The sequence below is a fragment of the Parasteatoda tepidariorum genome, chromosome 8 (assembly GCF_043381705.1).
Source record: "Parasteatoda tepidariorum isolate YZ-2023 chromosome 8, CAS_Ptep_4.0, whole genome shotgun sequence".
In the NCBI taxonomy this organism is placed as follows: domain Eukaryota; kingdom Metazoa; phylum Arthropoda; class Arachnida; order Araneae; family Theridiidae; genus Parasteatoda; species Parasteatoda tepidariorum.
This window is the reverse complement of record NC_092211.1, coordinates 42,209,054-42,230,321: the sequence shown is the minus strand read 5'-3', so window position 1 is coordinate 42,230,321 and position 21,268 is coordinate 42,209,054. Positions and strand designations below refer to the sequence as shown.

The window sequence follows — 21,268 nt, the reverse complement described above, 5'->3', positions numbered from 1 at the left end:
TTATTACAGTATATTCAGGTACTATCAAAAAGAGAATTTCAGCGTATTTAATTGCAGTACTAATTTTATATGAGTTTTAAAATGAAATTAGGATTAACGTGGAATATCCTGTGACTGTGAATACTCGCTTAAAGTCCAGGTCTGGGGAAGCTTTCTCCTCCACTAGTCTTGAAGAGGTTAATGCATATTTTTAAAATTGTTGTCAAAAACGAATAAAAAAATTTGCATAACCGGAGTTTCAGAAACGCTAACACTAGTGAAGAAGGTTGGATAAAAAATTTTAGAGCCAGTTTGATGGAATAATGAAACTTCGATGTAAACTTTTCATTTATCAATAAAACATGTTTTTATGCATTCAGTCCCGCCTTTCATAGTAGCGATTCGTTTTGTTTCAGTTGCGATCATTTATACGTGGTAGGATTCGGGTAGAATTCTAAAAATGATTATTAAGGGTGGTCATTACAATTAAATTAAAATATGCTTCGTTTTTTGGTGCTAAATTGAGTTGCAAAAACTGTTTCATTCATTTATCATGTATTTTTTAAAAAATACATTTATATTCATCAAATAATTAGCATATTAGTCCCAAAGAAATATTTATTACCAATTTTCAGAAGTTCAGTATGCAAAATAAAAAACGGACTACCCTGAATAACTTTTGATCTAATGATCGAATTTTCAAGTACTAGGACTCAATTTTAATAGTTTGAGGGAATGACCTCAAATATGTTATAAGCATGGCTGAAAGCCCTTATATAGCAGGACGGAAAAGAGTAAAATCTGGTACGGAAGATATTTAATTCTAACATTTTTTTCAAGAAAAATAAAATATCTGTAATTATCAAGATTTCTTTTATAATGTTAGCATTTATATAAAACTGCTTCTTTTCCAAGAAAAAGTAGATATTGCTGGTCAGTTTGAAAAAAAGAATAAGTAAACTCCTCCCAAAAACTAGCTACAACTGAAATGGTTTTACTGCCAGTTACTTCTCTTTTCCGTCTCGCTTTCAGCCCTGGTCATAAGTGTAGACGATATTTTAAGTTAAGAAATCAAACGCAAAAACGTTCTTTCTCTGAATAAGCATACCTTTATTTCGATGAATTTCTCACCCAAAAATATATGGGGTAATCTAGGAAAATATTATTCCAATAATTTGATCATGAGAGCTGTCCAAAGTTTAAACTCTTTAATGTTTATTTTACCTTTTAGCGTATTTCACTATATCTCGAAAACTTTTTAAGCGAATTAAAAAACTTTTGCACACATTTATAAAATTCCTTTATCCAAAGATAATTCCATAAATAAAAACAACTTTTAGCAAACCTTAAATATATTTTATTATTTAATAAAATTTTAAATTGTAAAGTATATAGTTTTTTTTTTCATAACTTTAAAGAATGTAATCATAACATTAAAATGTGATTTTTATTTAGATTAAGGATAAAAAGTGATTACCTTTTAAGTCAGCAACGGTTTTACTAGCTCTACTTAATATAAGTGCCATTCCTTCTACATCACACATGTTGACTCGACACTTCCTATTGATTACGTTACTGCGAAGTTCTTCAACATGAGTTTCTAATTCACTGCATTTATAAAAGAAAACAAATTCATGAATAATCCATTAAATCGAACAAATAACTGATAAAATATAATGCATGATAATTTTTTTTATAAAAAAAGAAATATTTAATTTTTTTAAAAAAAAAAACTAAATTTTAGGCAATGCTTAACTTATAACTTTTATAAAAATGACTCTAAACCCAACTCGGAATGAGGCTCTAGGTTCGAATCCTGACAATAAGAATTTATCATTGGACCATATGCCAATACATCTGAATTTAAGGTAATTTATACGTCTGAATTAAGGTATTTAGCGAATGCAATTACACATGCTAAAACCATATTTAAAATGTGATATTATATTAATGCAAACTGAATTCTGGACCTATTATTATCAAAAAACGCTTATTTTATATTTTTCACAGTTCCTCGAAAGCTGAATTGAATTCTGAAACATCACTCGCGTTTAATAATCATAAGCAGTAGTGAAGCATTTGCTATACTTATGTTTTTTAGATAACTTGAATTTTACTTTTAGATCTCAAAACGTTAGCTTTATCATAGTATTACAGTTATATATTTGTAAAGGTATGCATTAATTTCATTTGAACAGAAAAAAAAGTTTTCATTTTAAAAACTAGTATAAGGACATACTCATTTAGAGTACTGTCATCTAAAAAAAACCATATAAGGACTTACTCATATATACTAGCATAATCCTAAAAGACTAGTTCTAGGACTTATTCATCTTGGCTAGGATCATATTTAAAGATTATATAAGGACTTACTGATCTATACGAGTATCTTAAAAGAATAGTATAAGGTCTTACTTATCTAGAGTAGAATCATCTTAAAAGATTAGTAAAAGAATTTACTCCTCTAGATTAATATAATATAATCTTAAAAGACTAGTATAAAGACATGTTAATCTTATAAGACTAGTATCATCTTTACTCCAACCTTCTCGCTTCCATCATAAGGATGGGATGAAGTTCCGCCCTCTATTTCTCGTGCTCAGGGTATTTCTGGGCTGGGGTGTATCATAAACATATTTCATGTTAATTAATGTACGTTCTTTTAAAAATATTTTATTAAAAGAAAACAGCTAAAAAAATTGAATCCCTTGAAAAATTGCTCGAAAACTAAATATTTGACTAATAGACTATTGATGTTAGTTTTTTGAAGTCGATATATCATCGTCTTATTTTAGCATCTTACAAAAATATAAATATTAAATTTTATATAATCACTATTATTATGATCTAATTAAGATATCTTTGTTTCATTTTAAAAAAGAAATTTTGAAAATTATCACGCTTATATTTTTCAGTTTACGATTCGAACTATTAATTATAGAATAGTTGTAGCGTAGCTACCACTACAATTATTCAATTCCAATTCAAAAGTATATAAGACATATTAACTCGATTCTATCTGTAGGTACTTTTAGATAGATGACGGTTGACATTGTCGGCAGCCTAGCCTCTACATTTGGGACTTTTGGACGAGATCTGAACACGCCTACTCTGTCCTCCTCGCTCTGTTGCCACTCAGTCTCGATCACACACAACGGGGCCTGTATACACTTGACAGTTAATATCAACATAGGAGAGACTACGCACGTGATTTTAATACAACTCTTATAGACAGGGCTCAAAAGTTTAGTGATCTTAATGTCTCTCTCCCGGCGTCTCACAAAACAGCAATGAATCAATTAGTGATATCCATTCATCGAATTCTATCCCAGATAAAATTCTCGTCGAGGAGCATTGTAGTGTAGCTACCACTACAGTTATTCCATTCTAATTCACTAATACACATGACATGTTAACTCAATTCTATTTGGAGGTACCCTTATATAGATGATGGTTGCCAATGTCGGCATCCTAGCCCCATATAGTACTAATTTACGTTTAACTATACACAGTTAAAAATAAAGAAGATAATTGTCAACTAAAACACTCAATTTTAAGCAAAACATTTTGTTTTTGTTAAAAGTGAATGAAACGTACGTGAGGTCTTTTTCTAGTTTAGTTACATCTTGTCTGTAGAGATCCTCTTCTCGAGATACTCTCAATCTTTCTGCACAAACCTGGTCTTCTCCAGATTGAGCGTGTGCTAACATAGACTGAAACACAGAATGAATAACTTAAGGCATAGAAGACCAACCAGTGATATAAAACAAATACAGATTTAAATTTAGAATAACTAGTCTAATTTAAAGATTAAACACGAAGAGAATTTCTAAGATTTAAGTAAAGACTAAGTAAAGAGTGTATATGCCCGAAAATTCAAATTTTGTATGAATTAAGGACATGCATTCTAGACAAATTGTGTGGCGTTGCATCTCATTTATGCGGTCTTGAACGCGTTGTGGTAACTATATATACAGCTAGAAATTGTTAATTCGTTTTCCCTCGTGCATTTCTTCCAACAGTCGACCTAGAAAATCTTAGTTCCCTTATGCTTTCAGAAATTAAATGGCTCATGCGTCGAGTGAATACAATTTTGTCCATATTTAAAGACGCCTAAATCCGAAATTATACCTATAATGTTGTAATTAAAACGACTGATTGACAAACACAGTATTTTCACGGATGCATAAAGGAGTGCATGCCAGACACGAGCTGTCTTCACGTGTACCTATTACAGTATTTTCACGTATGCATAAAGGAGTGCATGCCAGGCACCAGCTATCTTCACGAGTACATATTACTGTATCTTCACGTATGCATAAAGGAGTGCATGCCAGGTGCCAGCTATCTTAACGAGTACATATTACTGTATCTTCACGTATGCATAAAGGAGCGCATGCCAGGTGCCAGCTATCTTCACGAGTACATATTACAGTATCTTCATGTATGCATAAATGAAACGTAAAGTTACGTAACTTTCAAAGCAGTGCCTATTACTAATTTAATTGTCCTTCATAGTATGTAAACTGTTCTAGTCTCAGCAGCTCTTAAGATATTTTAAGGTTTGGAGCACAAGTCGTTCGCTATTGCAATTTAGTGAAGACAAAAATCCCAATTCAGTTTGCAAGCAGTTTTTCAGATATATCAGAGAAAATACACTATCACTTCAATATTTTAAACGCACAAAACCAGCTTTACTTTAATCGCTACCGAGATCAGAACAAATACGAAAGACAACTTCAGAAAACTTTGTATATTTTGATTTAATGAACATTCAAGTGAAATTAAAAACTAGAAAATAATGTATTTTAAACTTCAAAATACTTTAAATCAATTAGATTATCTTTTTTTAAAGGTGCAGCACACAAAGAATTGCACAATTTCAGTTAAGGAAAGAGTAACATTTTGATACTTGATAGGAATGTGGATTAGACGCAGACGAAACAAATAATTAGTTCGAATAATTTAAAGGTAAGTGATCTGAATCAAGAACCTAATCAGTTCTTCAATTAATTCAATTTTTACACATGTTTTACACGTTTAACCCCTTCCTTCTCGCTCCCGTGAGAATGACGGGGTGAGGTTTCGTCCTCTATTTCTCGCTCCCGTGATATTGACGGGCTGAAATGTTCAGTAGTAATGCGCCAATAAGAATAAAACTAATTAATTTCTTTTGCCCGGAAAATATTTTATTTCTCATTTTACACATCAGATGGCAGTACCAGGATATTTTTAAGGTAATTGTAGATAGTTAGTTTATTTTAAACCAGATGACCGCACTTATCAAACACGTAATACAAATACAAAAGCCAAAAAAATCGGCACTTTTATGACCGTTTTCTTGAAAATTAACCGATCGTTAAGGGGTTAATTGTTACACGACTCTAATTTACGATATTTTCTCAATACAAGTGGAAAATAACAATATTGATAATTTAAACCACCACGTGAACCAACAATCACTGCGTAAAAGTAAATATCGCTATTAGGCTATTTTTTTATTATTTTGATTAGAGAAGATTAGAGAATAAATGTCTCACTTTAATTTTTACACAGGTTTCTCTAACGGTGTCTCTGGCTGTGACAGATTGGGCTTGAGCTATCCTACGTAAGTTCCTCACTTCTAACCTCAGGTCCTTGGTTTGCTTCCTTAAATGTCTTAGTTGAACATACATTTCAGGAGTAAGATGGACTTCTGAAAAAGGATAAAAAAATGATTACAGTGAAATAAAAATTATAAAAAATGCAAAATGATTATGTTTAAGTTTCATCCCATTAGAATCGTGAACTATCATTTAGGGGAAGCCCGGACAAGATGGACCGCTTAAGGAGACTTGGTTTAAAAAATAGTAAACTAGAGCAATTTTATATCTTTTATATTGTAAACATATGGGGGGAATATTGCTCTTACATATCTTATACAGAAAATAAACAAATAATAAAGTTCAATAATAATAACTTAACATAAACAAAAATAGAACATTGTCCCATCTTGCCCGGGCAAGATGGGACACATAATTTTATTTCAAAAAATCACAGAAATTAATGTCAGAATAAAAGAATAATCGACAAAAAAAAAACGTTCCTAAACATCACAGTTACTGCATAAGAAGCGGCCAAAACCGGAATAAGCACAGCACGCTTCATTAGTCCATTCTAAGCAATCTTAACATTGAATCCAGCTTTCAGTAACAGTAAGTTATAATTGCTAGTTTATATATAATTTTTGTTAGTATTACCTTATTTTTTATGCTTTTTGCAAAATCCGAAAAGTTTAATTCTTATTTTACACTTTTATTCTACTTTGGCTGTCCCATCTTGCCCGGATAGTATATTTTTCAAAATAATTATCTGAAAATTTGTTTAAGCAAATAAATTTTAATTTTCACTACTCATTATGTTCGTACAATAATAATACTACAGTGCCACAATTTTGAAAAATTTATCGCAATGTATTAAACAAATAACAGCGTACAAGCCTGGAAAAATATTTTAACACGATGTAAGAAAAACAAAACAATGTTTGCATTTCGGTAACACCTTGTGAACGGACGAAAACAATTGTGCGTATTGAGAACAACAATATTTTCTTTTTGAAAACGCACTTTAGATGTCGTTACCGTGATACGCATAGAAGAAAAAACGATGTCCCGTCTTTTCCGGGTGTCCCGTTTTGCCCGGGCTTCCCCTAATTGAATGCGTTTTAATCTTGGTGTAAAAATCACTTTATCGTCTAGAAAGTTAATGATTACAGCAATCATGGGCTATGGGAAGTGAAGCGAAACGTATTAGACTGAAAAAAAAAAAGGAGAATTGTACAGTTTCAGTTAAGGAAAGAGAAAACTAATAACCAGTTTCAGTTAAGAGGAAAAATTAGTTCCAGAAGAACAAGTACCCAGTTTCAGTTGAGAGAGAGATACCAGAAATCAACATTAAAAAGTCAAATTAGTTTAAAATAAAAATGAAAAATTGTCCAGTTTCTGTTAAAGAAAGAGAAAAAATTAGCAGTTTCAGTTAAGAGAAAAAATTAGTTTCAGAAAAAAATTACCCAGTTTTAATTAAGGAAGAGATGGAATTTGGGGAGTGAAGCGAGTAGGGGGCAAAACGCTTTAGTTAAAAATAAAAATGGATGCAATTATATGTTATTCTGTTACATGAAAAAATCAGATACAAAAATAAATCAGTTACAAAACGTAAAATCAGATACAAAAATGTACTTTCTCTGAATAAACATGCCTCCTTAAGTACGAATTTGAATTTTTGTCCCTAAAAATATAGGGGTAATCCTCATTATGAAAATATAGAATAGTTTTTGAGTTTAGACAGGAAAGTCGTCGAAAGTTTGAGCCCCTTTATTCTAATTTCATTTTTTGCGTATTTCACCATATTTCGGGAACTGTTTAAAATAGTTAAATAATTTTGTCCCACGAATAAAAAACTCGATCATCCAAAAACAATTCTTCGTAAAATATTCGAGTAATTATTTACAGTTTTTTTTTAATCAAACAGTCAAAGTGTTTTTGAACTAAAAGTTGTACAAATTTTTACATAATTTTTAACGGTGTATTTTAACTGATAAAATCCAAAATGTGTATCGAATAGGGCAAATGGCTTTTGAGAAATGAAAATTTAAAAATATGACTTTCTTGATACGATTCAGTGTGAAAAGAGTGAAATTAACATTAAAGGGCCCGAAAATTCAACTACTCCAAAGCCTGATCTATTCGGACCATGTTTTCTATACTGTGGCTACTATAAATATTTTGAGAGTCAAAAATTCAAATACACCATAAAAAAAGTCTTGCTTTATAAAGAAATTCCTCTTTATTTCGAATTGGAGCATACGGCTCCTATTATAGTATTCCATCTCACTCTATTTGTGACTAGATATTTTGACTCTCTATGTCTTTTAAATTAACTTAACTTTAACTATGATCGTCCTGCGCCAAGTACTTTTAGGTCTCCCTCTTTTTCTATTGCCCTGAGGGTTCTTATCACAAACTTGCCTTACTTTAAATAACACGTTTTTGAGTCTGAATTAAGCTGAAATAATTTCCCAAGTATTTTGTAAAATTTAGGGTTAATCTCTCTAATCATTATGATTGAATCATTAAATTGTAAGTGAAAACCTAATTAACAGATCAAAAGTTATCCAGGTATTATCTTTCTATAAAAAGTTCCACTTTAAAAATAAAACTTGCTTTACTTTATATAACACGTTTTTGAGTCTGAATTAAATTGGAATAATTTCCCAAGTATTTTGTAAAATTTAGGGTTAATCTCTCTGATCATTATGATTAAATCATTAAATTGTACCTGAAAACCTAATTAAAAGATCAAAAAGTTAGCGAGGTATCATCTTTCTATAAAAAGTTCCACTTTAAAAATAAAGATAAAACTGAAATGATTCATAAAGTTATAACTGAAATGATAAATTGAAAGAGTTAAAATTAGTAAAAAAAATAAATGCAAAATTCAAAATCAAAACAAAAATATAATAAAAATTAGAACAAACAAAATAATGAATCATAAATAAAAACAAAAGTACCTTTGGGTTTAACATGCTCTCTATTGTCATATATAACAGCTGAATGATTAAGAGGTTTGGGAAGGGGGGTTGGTTTTATACCAGGTTGATATCTCTCCTGTCTATCTATGATTAAAACATTTGAACATTGACAATTTACACAAATCATTCACTCATTGAAATTAAAACAAAACAAATGCGAAAATAAGGTACATAAATTTAAAATTATAAAGTTAATTAAGTTATGTAAATAAAATAATGACACTCCAATTAAATATATCTAATGCTATTTTGAACTATCATGCCAGGTTTTAAAGAATATAGTTAAGAATACTTTTCAGCGATGTTTAAAATAATTAAGGTAAGTATGAAGAAAACATGATAATTTTTTTCGCCAAGATTACCTACATCACATCTGAATACTTTTATAGAACAAAATGAAGCCGGTTTTTGGTCGAAATTCTGTTTGATGCATCAAGTATGCGTTGGTCAATAAATTAAGAATTTTTTTTAATTGTGTCCCTGTATTCAAAATGCATTGAATCACACTAATGTAACAATAGTCCACTGTAAAAGACTTAGAGTATCTCAACATCAGAAATGGTGGCAATTACTTTACTCCAAAGACATGAAGTGAAGTCATAAATAAATCATGGATCTAGATGTTTCACTTTACCAAGGCCTAAAGATGTTCTTTTACACTTATTGGTGTAAAGTAACCACATCCATTTTTATTGTTCAGTAATGCTAAAATTTTTAATTATAATAAGATATGATGCGCATAAGAGTCAGTAAAATTATTTTTACGATACAATTCAAAGTAAGAACGGTTATTTTAGGATGCATACACACGATAATTATTAAAATAAAATTAGTTTGCTTTACAAAATTACGTATAACACAGAAAGAATATTAAGACGAATTAGAACTATGCTTAACAAAACGGTAGCAAAAATATATTATACATTATAAAATCATACGCGAGCTCGTACTCGATTGCATAACCACTCTTCTGGCGATATCAAAAGTGTGCCAACATTGATTTTTTCGAAGAGAAAGTAATTCACGTTTGGTATGAATGCGCGTGAACTTGGTGTAAGCTTTTCCTATTCAGAGTGTTATATTTAAATTACACTCTTTAATCTGTATATGAAAGCTTGATTTGGTGTTGACTAAAGTTTTTAGGCTAATAATTTACATGTTTAGGCCTAGGTTAATAAAGTTTTTAGGCCGTTCAAAACCATATTCGGAAAGATGTTACACCACAGCTTTTACTGTGTAGTAGCGATTCTCTTATCTTAGATCCAGGTTACTTGACTGTTCATTGACACAATAAATCCTCAAAAATGATATAATTCATATAATTTGAATTTTAACCATCTGACTGACACAATTGCTAACATTAATTTAATGTATCTAGCCGAACATATTAATGAATATAGTAAATATAAAGATATTTCTCGTATTTTTGAAAGAAACAATTCATACATTATGTTGCTTTTAAATTACGATTCGACAGCCTTAATGTTTTATTTATTTTTTATCAAAACTTAAAAGTATGTTCTCTAATTAAAATCTAACAGCTTTGTTTTCCAGTCCTCACATTATTACATAAATAATCACTAGATACATATATCAATGAAATAATATTAGACAGCTTTGTCGGACAGTGTTGTAATACCAGATTAAATATTCATGAAATACAACATAATGTGATGAGGATCATATTATAACATTAAGCCATAGATAATTTAACTTTGCTGCAAACTTTGGAAGGCACATAACTTGAGCAATCGAAACTCAAAGCCTGATTACCTAATACATTAATTTAGAAAATTATCTGATTCAATTTCAAACCATGCGAAGATTGAATTAAGTATTAATAATATGGAAACAAAACGTTCCAATATTATAGTTTCATGTTAGAATCATACTGTTAACATGTTACAATAATACAAACCCATTATTTAATTATGCATACTTTTGAACCATCAATGTGTTTTGAAACAGAACTATTAGAAAACCAAATGCAAAGCATATTTTAAAAATATGTGAGCAATTCTACAAATAAACGCCAATTAGGCCGCGAAAAACAATTTTTTTTAAAGTAATAGTTATATAGTACTAAGTATAGTAATAGTAATAATAGTAATTTTTTAAGTTCTAAGTAACGTTATTTCTACATGAATTTGAATGACACCCTAAAAAAGCAAGAAAAAATCGTGAACATGAAATTTTTTCTTTGTGACTTACTTTAAATGACAAAATACCAATTTTAAATTTTTCCCGATTTTTTCAATTTACGAACTTCGATTAAATTTTTTTGTTTTTGTTTTTTATACTAAAATTTAATCATATAGTATGAAATCTCTATAAATACATTTCAGAGAGACATTATATTTGTTATTACATTATATATTGACATGATATAAATGGCTCAGATAAATCTGAGCCATTTATTCAAATAAAACGATTTTTACATAAATATAATATTATTATAATGTCTCTCTAAAATGTATTTATAGAGATTTCATACTATAAGATTATATTTTAGTATAAAAAACAAAAACAAAAAAATTTAATCGAAGTTCTTAAATTGAAAAAATCGGGAAAAATTTAAAATTGGTATTTTGTCATTTAAAGTAAGTCACAAAGAAAAAATTTCATGTTCACGATTTTTTCTTGCTTTTTTAGGGTGTAAAAAAGAAGAAAATTTATGTAGAAATAGCGTGCCCCCCCCCTCCCAATTTTTTTTTTTTGGCCGCCTATTTGGCGTTTATTTGTAGAATTGCTCACATACTAAATGACGTATAATAGTGAATAAAAAATACATCTTGACTTACTCGTTCCATTCCCCACCTTCCCTTGCTCACAATCCCTCGTTGGTATTTGCTGCAGCTGTTGATTTGGCGGCATGTTTTTATTAGGTGGCCCAGTTGTAAGTGCTTTTTGTACAAGTCCGGTAAGGCTAGCGAGCTGTCGTTCCATGTATTCCATCCTTAACCTAAATAAGGTGGAGTAGTCTGTTATTTTTTAAGATTAAGGATTTAAAAAATTATACTGTTAGAATTTTCACTCTAAAATTACGGTGAAATAATCGGCAGCAGCCCATCTATCCAATTAACCGTAAAGTTTACGGTTAGGAACATTTATTTACCTATACGGATTTGAAATCATTTGCAACTGCTATTTTCAAAAAAACCGTGAATTCAAAAATATACGGTTTTGTAACAATTTACAATTAGCGTAGTTTAAAAACCAAGAAAATAAAATTTAACCCTCCCGTTACGCGCGCCGTATTTACCCGGCAACATCGCGACGCTCTGTGTGCACGAGTCGTACCTCAGCCATTTTGCCGTACACAAAGGGCAGAAGTTTGTCTGCCATGTTTTAAAATTTATCATGCTGAATTAAGTTATTAATAATTTTTTGAATTATCTCAAATTGCATCTTTACTTATAATACTGGCAAAATTTCTAAACATATTGTTATGAAATACTTAAATAAGAAATTACACACATTAGCTTATCGTCATGCAATGCACACGGCTCGCGGTGTGATGCAAAGTTCAATCGCATCACCTTAGCTGAGTGGGTTGACGGAACGAAAGGGTTAATTACATATTGGAGTTAGATTTCGTTAAGCTTTCCATTAAATTATGGATATTAGATTTAGATTGTATTTTGCCAAATGAACCGTGGAATGCGTCTTACTTAGTTCATCTGGTGGTGCCATCTATTGTGAGAGACTGTAAATACTAGACTTTTTATGTTAAGCAGCTCTATGGTGCTGCCATCCATAGGTAAATTAGAGTTTCGAATTACAATAATCCAGTGCCACAAATTGAGGAGTGTCACCAACTCAAAAACCTCCATTAATGTTGAAGGAGTGGAAGAAATATTGTGTGTCAAAGCTGGAATTCGAACCCTCGTTCAGCCGGTCATGAGATTGACACATTAGCCGTCTCGGCTATAGCCAGTACCCAGTCGTACAAAGCGAAATGACTTCATAAGGTGATTGTTTAACCGTAATAGGTGAAAACACTCAATAAACGATTTTTTCACAGTTAATAGTTTTAATACCATCTTTACTCGTCTGTTTTGTTTGAATACGATAAAATAACAAGTAAATAAATTTTGATTTAACAATTTTTCTATAAATTTCTAACAATATACAGCTAAAACATGAAAGGAATATTGAGCAAATATATGTGCTGTTATTTGTTTCTAGACAGCTCTTCAGTTTTATTGTAATTAGAACTTTTGTAAAGTTTTATCTGACAACCGCGAGAGTTAACAATGTTCACAATAAAAATGGCTGTTATTATCGTTTCATTAAAATAGTGTTATATTTCGATATACATTAGTGAATTGAATTCGAGAAAATAAATACGATTGCATAAATAACGTCAAGTAGTTGATTCAAAAACTTACTTTTCGATCAAAAACAAACTTTTAGAATCAACCAGACTTGTTAGAACCAATTTGCTCTCTATGTTAGCAAAAGATCATAGTATTACGTTTTTAAAAACGTAAATTCAAACGTTTTAATTCTCACTTACATTTTACTTGACATGTTCGTCCAATACGTGCAAATAAGAGCTTTTTGATATCTATCATCTATCAAACCGTCAGATATAATTAGTTTTCTCTGCACATAAATGACGCTAACTTGCTTTTAAACTAGGTATTTTAAATGTTTTTAAAAATGTCACTTAACATGTTCTTTCAATGTCATCTATTCGTTATTCCGATTCTGTTAGCGTTCTTTGCATACAACTCATTACAGCATGTTTTCAAAGCTGTGACTTAAAACGTTTTTGTGCTAACATATTTAATCAAGGTTTGCTAGTCAGATTTAATTAACTTTGCCCACAATTGATCAAACAGGTTCTCGGGAAATTAAATGTTTTCTAAAACATGCTCAAACACGAACCTCTTCTACCAAGGCTGTCGTTATCTTAAGTTCCGAAGACTACGAGTAGTTTGATTTGAAGTAATTAATATTGAAGTAATAATTATTCTAGAGAATTATTGATGTTGAAGGTAAGCACTTTACAATGAATATGATTGGTCGAAAGGAAAACCTACTTGGCTTCATCATCGATGACAGGAGTAACACTACCAGACCTTGTGCCGTATATGCTTCCACCATAAACAGAATCCTCGTAGGAAGAGCTCGTGGAGTAACCAGAGAAGGACCTCTGGTGATCCACGCGCCTCTCAGGTGATGAGAGGTAACCGGACTCCTGCTGAGAACGGCGCTCTGGCGAGGAATGATATGATGGGTCGTAGCGCCTTTCGGGCGAGATGTGATATGTTGCTTGTCCAGCTACAGAATATGGACGGTCAGGAGGAGCTCGGTACGAACCCAGAGGTTCGTGTCTTCTCTCTGGTGACATTGGCATCGACGAGCCAATTGGCACTGTTAAAAATAAGAATAATATTCTACAATTCAGTTTTCCAAAATAGCTATCAGCAAATATTATGATAAAGTTAAACTTATTTCGTGTATTTAACAGTTTATAGAATTTTACGAGACAAAATGGGCTATCTCTAGATATGAAATACGTAACTTCAAGAAACTGTAGAGTGGAAAGATAAGGAAAAATCTTCATTAGTTTCGAAAATTACAAACAGTAGAAAAGGTGCCCATTTTCAAGGATCCACCAGATGTGCAAGCAACAATACGTGAAGCGGTAGTGTTATTTTATGCTTGGTGGGGGTTTCAGATCGGGCGTCTTTGATTTGAGCGCTCACATCATGTCGATCTTTTCCACTGTGGTAATTTTTGAAGCTAATGAAGTTTTTCGATCATTAAATAACTATAGATATGTTTTTAAATATGTTCTTAATTGAAAAATACTAATTATGAAATGAATGAGCAATAATAATACGATATCAATTTTAAAATAAATTATTTCAGCTGAAAAATGAAAAAGAACAAGAATAATCAAATAATCAATAGTATTATGATAAAAATAATGAACTATTAAAATAATGATGGTATTCAGCAATTAAGAATGCTACGGTAATGAACTTTTATTATCTATGTAAAGCTATATGTTTTTTTAGAGAGCGTATTTTTTCATAAACACAAATAATTTGTATTTCTTTAGTGAACGAAAAAGAAAAGTGTCATTGCTTACCCAAAGGACGAGGTTGGCCAGATCTTGGTGAAGGAATAGAGGGAGGTGGCCCCGTGGGAGGAGGAGTAGAACGAATCGTCTTGCCCAATGGAGTCAGGGCCTGCTGAAACGACCTCTGCGGCTTTGGGGGAGGCAATGTCCCACCTGAAAATACAATTATAATTTTTGAAAAGACAAGTAAACTTAATAGTATAATCCAAATCCACAGAAAAAAAAATATTTATTCAGCGAAAGTACTTTTTGCGTCTGGATTCCTAACTTAAAGAATTATCTACACTAATTAATTTTTAATTTTATTTCATAACCAGCGTTGAACAGTCGAATATTTTTGGGTTTAGACCATCAATGTTCAACTCCGTAGCCAATACAACCCAGAAGAATCGCGCAAACCTGGATCAAGCATTAGGGTAAACTACCCATCGAGGAGGACTTTTTGACAGAATTAACCCACATTTATGTTTAAAAGAAAGGAAAAACAAGCCTCTCAAAGTTAGTCTGATGGTAAATGGATTTTTACCCATCATCCGTCAACTACCGAGGATACATTACGTCAACACTGTGATCGATGCAAACGAGAGGCAGAATTCGTATCGCAAAGCCATCGCAAGGCTGAGAACCTTTGTCGCCTCCTTAGGTGGCATGCGCTCCATCCCTAGAACCACCGCGGCTCGCACACATTAATTAATTTGAATATTTAAGAATAGGTGAAAATACAATCTTTAGATAAACTCATAAATTCAAATCGGCCTTAAAACTGGATATGATGTTTTTACACCAGCCATTTTTAACAAAGGTTTGTCAGATCTCAATAATTTTTATTTATTTAAATGCTAATTTGAGATCCCCAATATGCATGATTTACTTCCTTTTTGACTGGGATTCTAAATATATTTTTACAGAGCATCCTGCATTTAACGTAACATCCTGTTATTTAAATCCATGAATAATAAAGCAAGCACGGTCTGTGTTTGCTTGGATACATGATTACCTTCTTATCAAGTTGCAGATTTGCATACAAGATAAGGCGTGCTAATTTGACTCAATCTGTGAACAACTTGACGCGTCATTTTTATTTCGGAAGTGGAGAGAGGAAATGGTTGGATGTCAGCCAATCAAGGAATATCCCCGAATTCTAAATCAGATCAACAGTTACGTAATGTCAATGTGATATTTCTGCCGCGGATTATAAAAATAAATAAAACACAAATGTTGATAGACGACGCAAGTTGCATACAAATCATATTATAGTTGAAAGTGCTTTATTTTTTAACCTGTTAATTTTTAATATTAATAGTCAGATTATTAAAATCTGCCATTAATCTGCCATTGGAAATAAATTTTTTTTTATAGTTAAAAAAAAAGTTAATGAATTCGTGAATTCAATGTAAAATGCAAACAAACATCCAATAGCTGAAATAGCTGCCGTCCTCAGAAAGCCTCTGCACGGTTTTTAACAAGTAGTCTGCGCAGAATATTAAAAAAGTGAACCAATTGTGCGCATGAATCAAAATTCTATTTTAAAAGTGATTGAGAGAAATTTATCTTACATATTTCAGAATTGAATCTGTAGTGGTTGATTTGTAAATAAGACAGACCAATCATATTCATAAATTAAAAATTTTTTTAGACATATACTTGCTACCGCTTATTTTTACTGGACTTTCTCTTGAATAGCTCTTTCGTAAACTAGTTTACCTTCATAGTGGTCTGATGGAACTACCAATCAGAAACCATGTTGATACTTTCAGTTATAGGAGGCGTTGCCCCTGATCGCTAACTCTCGAGAGCCCCGAGAACTGCATCGCAATCAGTGCTCGCTTCGTTCGCTCATTGGATACTTTGTATACTTTTTTGAACACTAAAGTTAAGAATAAATAGTTCTTGAAACTTTTCTCTGTACAAAATGTTTAATACATATTTGGTTTCTCTGTACAAAGGACCTTCACTACGCGCTCTTACGCCTCGGAGCCTATCGGCAGCATTCTTGACCTATCTCCTCTAATTTCATTCTTTTATTGTTTCAATTGAAAGTCGCTCTCTTTCTGCAATATTTTTGACTGTTCTCCGTAGATATTCTTCTTCTGGAGGTTCAATAGGGCGGCTATTTCTTCTGCGTAGATTATTATACACCGTACGTAGATTAAGCATAATTTAAACCATAACAAAATTTAACTTAAAGAAAATAAAATTTAACTTTCAACAAAAAATAATTCAACTTAAAACATGGAATAATGAAACAGCAATTTTGCCTTAGGCTTATGCCAAAGCGCGAAAAGAAATTTCATAAATTTTATAACCACGTACTTAAAAGCGTTTTATATAATATAGATTCGTTAAGCATAAATAAACTAATTCATAGTGATACAAACAATTTCATTTATTTTAAGTTAAAGGTATATTCAAATTCACAAAATTGTATTCATCTTTGATGAAACCGGTTCCTGGAAAATTTAACAAGCGAGCATTCCGTCAAATTGAGGAAATTGCTCTCTTCTTTTGGAAATACGGATTTCTTTCATAAAAACATTACACTTATTTCAATATATAGGTTACATCAGAGATGCACAATCATTTTTATTTATCGGGAGATTATTACATATTGTAATGGGGGGGGGAATCGCTGCAGGTTCAATTATGAAAAATACAGGTAAAGTTTAAAATTCATTTGAAAGTAAGATAAACGAGTAACCAATGTATAATTAATTTTTTGCTTCGGTGCAGAAACAAATTTACTTATTAAATTACAAAGAAAAATATGGTAAATAGGTAGGATTACGAATAAAAGGTAACTTAAATTTAGTTTTGTCATAAAACTTAGCTTTTAAATTTATTCAGAAAAAAAATTGTTACTAGTGCAATAATAGATAAATGTGATAATTGCTGTTGTAATCTTTAAATTGTAACTTAATTATTTTATTGCATTTTGAAATTTCAATTTCTTCTTTTCTAGTTGACTGCACAAATTAAGTCATTACGCTTCACACGGCTACCACTGTAATTATTGCATAAAAAGAACTTTCGTAAGAAAATGTTCACATTACATTACTTTGAGAAAGGCTGTTAACCAGATCAGTTACTTATTCTTACAGAGAATGGATAAAATATGATACAAATTCTATTTTTTTCCTTTTATATTCTTATTAATTTTTAAGGCAGTTTAGGGGTCAAGCTGAAACTTTTGTGCTCCATAGGTTGTGCACTCGTGAGTAACACAACCGATTAAAAAAAATACATGCAATAAGAAGAGTGTACTCAGTCATCGCCTGGTATCGAACCCTGAACGATTGCTTGAAAAGCGAGTTCATTAACATTTATATCTTCTTCTCAATGCGGAATATTTTAAAATTAGATAAAAAATATTTTATTAAATTAGACATTAAATTAGTTGATAAAAACATTTAATAACATACAAATAAGGTAGCAATTTCACCAAATATTTGAGAGTTTATGTTTCGAAGATATAATTACGGAATTCCATTACGAAACGGTTGTTAAAAATATCAAAGTACAACTTCGAAATAGCTGAATAATCAAAATGAAACATCTGAGAGTTTTCTTCAAATAGTGAAATATTAATTTATGGTGAAAAAATTATTTCTCTGAGCTTATGATGCCGTTTTAAATTGCCATTTAAAAGTGATGTTTAGGCATTAATAAGTTACAACGATCGCAATTATATATTTAGAACTTCGTTGAACCACCATTTTGTTTTTCTTTTTATATTTAAAATCAGAGACATGGGGGAGGAAGAAATTTCGCCAAATACATTAGAAAAAAATCTTGAAAATTTTTTTTATAAAAATATTAAAAATAATGTTTCATCGTCATTTCTTAACATTGAAATTCTGTTTTTATCAAGCATTAATATTAGTTCATTGCTCTTCGTTTAAAAATTAGTTATTAAATTTTAAAAGCAATGTTAATAAAATCAATTGCGGTCTTATTTAAATCAAAGCCTAATTAAAGTACAATTAAGGAACTTTATTTAATTGATGAAATTTATTGAAACTGTTATTAAAAAATTCAATATCGAAACAGTGAAATATGTGTTTATAGACATTTAACAACATTCTATTTGAAATATTAAAAATTTTTTTTAACATGTGTTGAACAGCCAACCCATTTTTCGGTTTACGATTAACAGTGTTCAACATCTGATTTTGAACACAAACCAGAAGACAAAGAAATTCCTGAACCATGCATTGAGATAAACTAGTCTTTGTCAAGTCCTTTTGGTTGAACTAACCATTACACGGAGAGGAAAACCAAGAAAACCTTTTACAATTATGCTAACGGTAAGGGGATTCTAACGCACGATCTGTATACCACTCAGGATAGAGCCACCTGGCTCTTATTCGGAATATTGTAGTGATTTTTTAAAGTTACTCTCGTACTTAAACTGAAATAAAAATATTAAACTTAAACTGTTAGATTATAGTGAATAGCCAATATTAGTTACCTTGTCTTATAAAGAAAGAAAAGTAGCATATTGTTACAGATTATGAATGACTTTTTATCGTAATTTTTCAGGAATTTTTTTACAGTATATGCAAGACATTTTAGTGTTTACCTTGTACAAGCTCATAACAAAAAAGTGCAATATTTTAAGTAATATCAGTCATGAAGTACAATATGCTCTCGTCAACAAATCAACATAAAATGCAAAAGATGTGCTATGATCTAATGCCAACCAAATTTATTTTAGAACAATGCTCAGTTACGGAAAAGAATATTAGAAAATTTATTATGCTTTTTAAGTATTTGGTATGCTTGTAAAATGTGAGCCAAATATAAAATGTTGCAATAAATAGTTGCTCAAGTTAAATGTAGGCTTCCAAGAAAATAAATGATGTGTAAAATTAACTGAGCCAAAACATAATCAGGCGTGAAGATAGTAGTGATGGGCCAACATATTTTACCAACTATTTCATTTAGTTCAATGTACTCTCTCGTTGTTTCGTCATCTTTATTTTTGGTACGAAGTTATTTATCATTTTATTATTTCTGCATGTTTCATTTTAAGTAAATTTTCGACAGTTAAAAATTAGTTAAAAAATAACATTGCGTTTCTTTACCAAAGAGTAATTTCAGTAAGTTTAAAAAATAGCAACTTTGGAGTTCTCAAAATGAACTGATCACATACGCAGCTGATATGAATTAGTAGGAGTTTGATCTTTTTAATATTCATAATTACATAGCAGCTCAAATATAGTTTTAATTTTAGGTAGTGTAACAATATCATATTCATATATTTATTTGCAAAATTTTTTTTGAAAAATTATAACCTATATTTTTAAGGAAATCCCAGCAGAATAGCAATTTGTTAAAGTGGCAATAATAGCATGGAGAAGACATCCAAGGTTGACGAATTATCGAAAGATAACAAAGTCAACCTCCCATAATCAATAATTGGTTTGAAAATACTTTGGCGATAGCGAATCGCCTACAAGACTGTGAGAATTAGAATAACCACATAATTGAAACATATTTGCGGTTAGAAATTAATAATAAAGAGATAATAAATAGATTTTTGTTTTCGATTAGGCGAGACAGTTAATTAAAGAGTCTGCATTAGTATTGAAATAAAAATTAGCCGTCACGTTGATCGATAAGAAAAGAATAAAATATTTTATGTTCGCTTATTATAAATATTAATAAAAATTAACTAATTGTTTTAATTTAAATATAATTCAATTAATAATGATTAAAAAATAAGTTCAAGTAATGTAATAAGTTAAGTTAAAAAATATGTAATACCTATTCTGGCATCACAGGCTTATAAAACTTATGACAGAGAAATCAAGCAAAGGTGCGAGGCATAATTTATAAGTTTCATGGATAAAAAAAGCGAAATTATTAAAAAACAACTTTAAAAAGTAAATTAAATACTTGCTATTTCATAAAAACAAATATACAGGGGTTGGACAAAATAATGGAAACATTTCTATACTAATACATTTTTTTCATATTTTTACAGAAATACTAAAAGAATCATTTTATAATTTCAGAAGTGTTTAGATTATGCAATTTCTCCCACTTATTAATGAAGTTTAAAATTTTTAGAGGTTTGAAAAACCGGCATTAAATTACAAACCGAAAATAATATTTTTGGAGCACCCTATGCCAAAAAATGTAGCAACAAATTTGCAACTTGTAACTATTAGTTTGGTTTCTTAAATCTAGCTTAAATGTTTATGGAGATATGGACATTTTTATAAAAAAAAACAAATTTTTTCATCTTACTTTTTTGCTATAACTTCAAAAATATTCAATAAAATTAAACAATAAATTTTAGAGCAATTTAGTATTTCTTTTATACTGCGCATGCGAGGAAAAGATTTAACATAATTTTCATAATTTTGTAGTGAATCGTACTTGGCATATAATGAAAAAAAAACCCAATTTGAATAACTTCAAAATTTAAAAAGTTTCAAGTAATTTTCTAAGTAGTTTTTGCATTTGCTAGAGACTCAAAATGATAAGGGGCTTTCCACAAATATTATTTTGCATCGCAAAACAAAATTAAATAACAAACGATAATACCTTACAATAAAGGTTTATACACCGAAATATGATTGTATAAGGAAAGAAAACATGCAGAAGAAAAGATATTT

At 30.5% G+C, this 21,268-nt stretch overlaps 1 protein-coding gene across 13 annotated transcripts in view; it reads right to left on the bottom strand.

The window, feature by feature from the left end:
- The window catches only part of LOC107447376 (coiled-coil domain-containing protein AGAP005037), a 679,334-nt gene that overhangs the window by 27,979 nt on the left and 630,087 nt on the right, over positions 1-21,268 (bottom strand). For 10 of the 13 annotated variants that reach the window (XM_071184692.1, XM_071184694.1, XM_071184700.1 and 7 more), the window contains 7 exons: positions 14,655-14,798; positions 13,597-13,930; positions 11,350-11,510; positions 8,528-8,632; positions 5,520-5,674; positions 3,577-3,692; positions 1,457-1,587 (listed from right to left, as the gene is read on the bottom strand). In XM_071184692.1, the coding sequence (XP_071040793.1) occupies positions 1,457-1,587; positions 3,577-3,692; positions 5,520-5,674; positions 8,528-8,632; positions 11,350-11,510; positions 13,597-13,930; positions 14,655-14,798 (1,146 nt within the window). The remainder of the gene's footprint in view (positions 1-1,456; positions 1,588-3,576; positions 3,693-5,519; positions 5,675-8,527; positions 8,633-11,349; positions 11,511-13,596; positions 13,931-14,654; positions 14,799-21,268) is intronic. The other 3 variants (XM_071184693.1, XM_071184695.1, XM_071184702.1) reach the window with 1 other exon arrangement.